Below are 6,548 nucleotides of genomic sequence, written 5' to 3' on the forward strand. Positions count from 1 at the left end.
TGCTCTAAGTTCCAGCCCCGGTATTCTTTATTCCAACTATCTGTCCTTGTCACTCTTCAAGATCCAGGCAGTCAAACTCAGGCTGCCTATGAGTCTGCAGACCATCCCTTTGAATTGTTACTGCCTTGATACCCTCAGTAGGGAATGGGGTGAGAGTAGAAGGTTACGCATATCAAAAACACAACATTAATAAATGGCACTTGGATGTAGGTTTAACATTATCAGATTTTCTCTTCAAATGACTGTGGGCGGCGGGGGGGGGGGGGGGCTGCCTCCCAAAGAAAAATCTTCAGTCATGATAGCATATATGGATGTCTCCTATGCATAGGCGTGAAGGACCAGTGTTACTGTCATCTTGTCCTGCACAGAGGAGTGAGTTTTCAGATGAAAGTAGACACTATCCTTGGCTTAGGTGTTTCCTGGTTCTTCCCACTGTTAAACTGTGATGTTCTGTCTCTCACCTGCCTTAGATATCATTCCACTTAGATTAAGTGAAACAGATTTAAAAAATGGTAGGAGAGGATGGAGAGATGGGACAGAACAACCCTGTAAGATTATAAAAAAAATACAAAAACCAGATGTAGTACAACATTTATAATGGAAACTCGCTGAAAACACTACATGCTAACAGATGGTATGATACAGAGTAGGGTGGGAGCAGACAGGAAGGGCAGAGCCACAGGCCTACACCAGGAGCCTTTCAATAGACTGCTGGATGGACTGGATCTGCTGCTTCAGCTGAGAGCCTTCTTTGATGGTAACTGAACAGACGATGACAGGTCTGGAGACCCCACAGGCCCGTCCTAGGGCCTGCTTGGAGCACACAAATACATAGGGGACAGTCTTGTCTTCACACAGCAGTGGGAGGTGCAGGATGATCTCCAAGGGCTTAGTGTCTGCTGCCATCACGATGAACTCAGAGATGCCTTTGTTGAGGGTTTTGGTGGCTTCATTGGCTCCTTTCCAAAGCTGCTTGTAGTTGCACGACTGCTGAACAAGGTCCAGCAGCTTCTTGGTGAGGTGGGCATCTGCAAGGGGATAGGCCTTCGGGTTCACATCAGCCTCTGTCATGGCTGTGGTGCGCCGGCCTCGCCGCTGGTCGAGAACAGCCAAGCTCCAACAGACCAAAAGCACCGCATGGAAAGACTTGTTGAGTGTTTTGAATGGATATAATTACATCATCAAATTCTAAAATTTTAGATACCTAATAAGATAGAACATCAATGTGAAAAAGATATAGAGCCAAAGAATCAGCATTTAAATTCTAACTTTTTTCCAACAAGCTAGTAAATTTTATATTAAAATTAATTAATTTTTATCTTTTTCCTCATTTACTGAGAAATTTTCAAGGTCAACACAATCATTTTCAGATGTGACATAGACATCAAAATGACCAGAGTGAGGTTTTGAAAAATATTTTTCCAGTTTGAGACCTATGAATGATGGCTTTTATTTACCAAGTTCTATGAGAGTCAAAACAAGAGGTATTGCCATTTGAAAATCTTCACGGGTGGGAGAAATGGAGATTGGCTTGGCCATTTATAAGATAATTTAAGAATACAGCATAGAGTTGACCCAAATAATGGCAACTGTTCTAGTGAAAGGATCAAAATCACATGAATATGTTAGGCTAGAAAACTGCTATATTCAGTACTATTGTGGGAATAAAACACAAGTAGATCCTGGTATGTATCATTTACCCCTGGTAAATTATTGAATTTTCTCATATTACTCCTTCAGAAAATGATCACTTAAATTCAGAATAATCTAACTGATCTCAAAGTGGAACATCCTGCTACAATTTGTTTAAACCCAACAAACTTTATAATTACTAAAAACAGCAAAAGCCTCTGGTGACTAATCTTCAGAAAACAAAAACAATCTAGTAAATGTAATATTTTATATTTTTCTTTGTAAAGAAATAGCATTTTTACATTATACTATGAAGACTCCAGAGCAGCAACGTAATTTTCAGAACACCATGAGACAGAAAGCTATGTAGGAGCGAGACAGAGACTGCTGAGGGTTCAGATATGAATCTGGCACCTTCAAGGGAGTAGACCTAAGTCAGGACCCCTATGGGTCTGGGCATGAGTCTAGGAACTCCCAGGAACTAGGCCTGAGCCAGGACCTTTATGGGTCTGGGAAACCAAAGGGAACAGGCAGGAACCTGGAACCTCTGTGGGTCCAAGCATGAGTCTGGGACATCTGGGGGACTAAGCCTGAACCAGGTCCTGTGGGGTTCTGGGTGAACCTGAGCCTGGGAACTCCGAGGCAGTAAACCAGAGCCAGAAACCTTTGCAGGATCAACTCTAAGCCAGGGACATCTGCGGGAGGGGATCCAGATGAGTATTTACAGAAACAGGTCAAAGTGGGTAACCTAGGCCAAAGTAGGCCTTGGACTCCAAGGAAGCAGAGCAAAGCACAGGAGAGTACTGTGCTATCTCCAGGAACAAGGAGTAACCAATAAAGTAACTAGAACTGTGGCATTGACTGTACCATAAGGAACAACAATCTGAGCTTTGGATTCACTGCACCTACAAGATTAATCAACAGGATCTCAGACAGCCCCAAGCAAACCTATTAGAGGAAAAGATGAGTGGAAAAGGTAATAACGAACACTTGCAGCCCCACGAAGAGCAACACAACACCAGTAAAACCCAAAGACCCTACAACAGTAAGACCTGAACAACCAAATACGGATGAAGCAGAAAAAAAATTACCTAAAAAATAACTTCAAGAGAATGTTTGAAACTCTTAAAGAGGAAATGAGAATTTCCCTTAAAGAAATGAAGGAAAAGACAAAGAAAAAAATTGTAAGACAGCAAATCACTCAAAGAAAACCAAGAAAAGAGGAATCAAACATATGAAAGAAACTATTTAGGACTTGAAAACTGAAACAGAGACAATAATGAAAACACAAGCCAAAAGAATTATAGAAACAGAAATCATGAGAAAATGGTCAGAAACCACAAATGCAGGCATGAACAGCAGAATTCAAGAGATAGAAGAGAAAATCTCAAGCTCTGAAAATACAATAGAGGAAATAGACTCATCAGTTAAAAAAAAACACAAAATCTAACAAAAGCTTAACCTAAACTATCCAGAAAATATGTGACACAATGAAAAGGCAAATTTAAGAAAAATAGGTATAGAAGAAGGAGAAGTTCAATTCAAAAGCTCAGAAAATAAATTTGACAAAATCAACCTAAAGAAAAATAAGCCTATGAAGATACAATAAGCTTACAGAACACCAAATAGACTGGATCCAAAAATGTCCTCTCACCACATGATAATCAAAACACTAAACATACAGAGTAAGAAAGTATATTAAGAGCTGCAAAGGAAAAAGGCCAGATAACATATAAAGGTAGACCTATCAGAATTACACCTGGTTTCTCATTGGAGACAATGAAAGCCAGAAGGTCGTGGTCAAGCATTATGCAAATATTAAGAGACCCCAGATGCCAGCCCAGACCACTATACACAGCAAAACTTTCAATCACCATAGAAGGACAAAACAAGATATTCTATGACAAAATTAGATTTCACCAATACCTAGTCACAATCCCAGCTCTACACAAAACACTAGAAGGGAAACCCCAACCCAGAAGTGAAAAGGGGGAAGTAACAACAGACATGGAGAAAATATAAAGAATCATCAGGTTATATTTTGAAAACCTGTACTCTACAAAATTGGAAAACTTAAAGGAAATGGACAACTTTCTGGATAAATATAACTTACCAAAATTAAATCAAGACTAGATAAGCAAATTAAACAGACCTATAACTGCTGAAGAAATAGAATCAGTCATCAAAAGTCTCCCAACCAAAATAAGCCCAGGACCAGATGGCTTCAGCTCAGAATTCTATAAGACTTTCAAAGTAGAACCAATAACAATACTCCTCAAATTATTCTACACAATAGAAACAGAAGGGATATTGCCAAACTCTTTTTATGAGACTACAATTACCCTGATAACCAAATAACAGAAAGACAATACTAAGAAAGAGAATTACAGACCAATTTGACTCATGAAGATTGATGCAAAATTACTAAATAAAATATTGGCAAATTTAATCAAAGAATACATCAGAACCACCATTCACCATGATCAAGTCAGCTTCATCCCTGAGATGCAGGGATGGTTCAACATACAAACATCTGTCAACGTAATCCATCATATAAACCAACTGAAAAATAAAAACCACATGATTATCTCATTAGTGCCAAAAAATGCTTGTGACAAAATGCAACATCCCTTCATGATAAAGGTCTTGGAGAGAGCAGGGTTACAAGGAACATACCTAAACATAGTAAAGCCAATATACAGCAAGCCAACAGCCAACATCAAACTACACAGAGAGAAACTCCCTGTGATTCCACTGAAATCAGGAACAAGACAAGGTTGTCTACCCTCTCCATTCTATTCAATATATTTCTTGAGGTCCTAGCTAGAGCAATAAAACACCAAATGAGATCAAGGGGATACAAATTGGAAAGGAAGAAGTCAAAATCTCACTGTTTTGCTAATGATATGATAGTTTACATTAGCGACCCCCAAAATTCTACCAAGGAACTTCTACAACTCATAAACACTTTCAGTAATGTAGCAGGATACAAGATTAACTCAAAAAAATCAGTAGCCCTCCTGTACACAGATGATAAAAGGGCTGGGAAAGAAATCAGAGAAACAACACTCTCCACAATAGCCACAAATAGCATAAAACATCTCAGAGTAACTCTAATCAAACAAGTGAAAGACTTGTTTGACAAGAACTTTAAATCTTTGAAGAAAGAAATTGAAGAAGACACCAGAAAGTGAAAAGATCTCCCATGCTCTTGGGCAAAATTTTTTTATTTATTTATTTATTCCTCCTCCTCCCAGCCTCCCATTTCCCTCCCCCTCCTCCCACCCTCTCCCCCTCCTCCCACCCTTCTCCCCCTCCCCCCACTCCTCTCCCACTCCCTCTCCAGTCCATAGAGCAGTCAGGGTTTTCTGCCCTGTGGTAAGTCCTAGGTCCTCTGATGGAGGAAGGTCATTGACTAATAAAGGCACTGCCCTGGCCCATTTTATTGGTTAGAGGATAGGTGGGAGGAGTAAACAGAACAAAATGCTGGGAGGAAGAGGAAGTGAGCTCGGAGACTCGACCGCTCCTCGCGGGAGCAGACGCCTGAGAGAGACGCCATGCCCTGCTCCCGGGATGAAGCTCGGACCCAGGATGGACTAGGCTAGAATCTCCCCGGTAAGCACACCTTGGGGTGCTACACACAGATGATAAGGAATGGGCTAAATTAATATGTGAGAATTAGCCTAGAAGAGAATGGGCCAAGCAGTGATTAAAAGAATACAGTTTGTGTGTTGTTATTTCGGAGCATAAGCTAGCCATGTGGGCGGCCGGGTGGGGGGACGCAGCCGTGCCGCCCCATATTACTACAGTCCTCCCCCCTCCATCCATATCTAGGAAGGTGAACATCCAAACTGGCTAGGCTCCCACCAAGCCAGCACATTAAGCAGGATCAAAACCCCGTGCCATTGTCCTTTGCATTTCATCAGCCCTCATTGTTCGCCATGTTCAGAGAGTCCAGTTTTTTTTCTTCTTTTAATTTATTTATTTATTAAAGATTTCTGTCTCTTACCCGCCACCGCCTCCCATTTCCCTCCCCTCTCCCAATTAAGTCCCCCCCCCTCAGCCTGAAAAGCAATCAGGGTTCCCTGTCCTGTGGGAAGTTCAAGGAACCCCCACCTCCATCCAGGTCTAGTAAGTTGAGCATCCAAACTGCCTAGGCTCACACAAAGCCAGTGCGAGAGTCCAATTTTATCCCATGCTTTTTCAGTCACAGTCCAGCTGGCCTTGCTGAGCTCCCAATAGATCGGCTCCACTGTCTCAGTGGGTGGGTGCACCCCTCGTGGTCCCGAATTCTTTGCTCATGTTCTCCCTCCTTCTACTCCTCATTGGGACCTTGGGAGCTCAGTCCAGTGCTCCAGTGTGGGTCTCTGTCTCTATCTCCATCCATCACCAGATGAAGGTTCTATGATGATATGCAAGATATTCTTCAGTATTAATATAGGATAGGGTCATTTCATGTTCCCTATCCTCAGGTGCCCAAGGAACTAACTGGGGACATTGCCTTGGGCTCCTGGGAGCCACTCTAGGTTCAAGTCTCTTGCCAACTCTACCGTGGCTCCCTTTACTAAGAATTGTGGTTCCATGCTCCCCTGTCCAACCTTCCTTTATCCCAATCCTCCTGTTTCCCCAAGACCCCCCCCTCCTTCCCTTCTAACTTTTCTCTCCCATCTCCCCTTACCCACATCCCACCCCACCCCCAAGATTCCAATTTTCTCCCCCGTAATTTTGTCTACTTCCCTTAGCCAAGAGGAAAACTATATGTTTTTCCTTGGGTTCACCGTCTTATTTAGCTTCTTTAGATTCACCTATTGTAGACTCTGTGACCCTTCTTTATGGCTAGAAGCCAATTATGAGTGAGTACATCCCATGTTCATCTTTTTGGGTCTGGGATACATCACTCAAGATAGTGTTTTCTA

General features: G+C 41.9%; 1 protein-coding gene across 1 annotated transcript; it reads right to left on the reverse strand.

Moving 5' to 3' along the window:
- Nucleotides 1-684: 684 nt before the first annotated feature.
- On the reverse strand, nucleotides 685-1,071 carry LOC121444530 (NHP2-like protein 1). The gene has a single exon (XM_041646349.1). The coding sequence runs from the start codon at nucleotides 1,069-1,071 to the stop codon at nucleotides 685-687; it is 387 nt and encodes a 128-aa protein (XP_041502283.1).
- Nucleotides 1,072-6,548: the final 5,477 nt, after the last annotated feature.

Source organism: Microtus oregoni, unplaced genomic scaffold, assembly GCF_018167655.1.
Source record: "Microtus oregoni isolate MIOR12 unplaced genomic scaffold, Mior012 000130F_ref0000022, whole genome shotgun sequence".
Classification (NCBI taxonomy): domain Eukaryota; kingdom Metazoa; phylum Chordata; class Mammalia; order Rodentia; family Cricetidae; genus Microtus; species Microtus oregoni.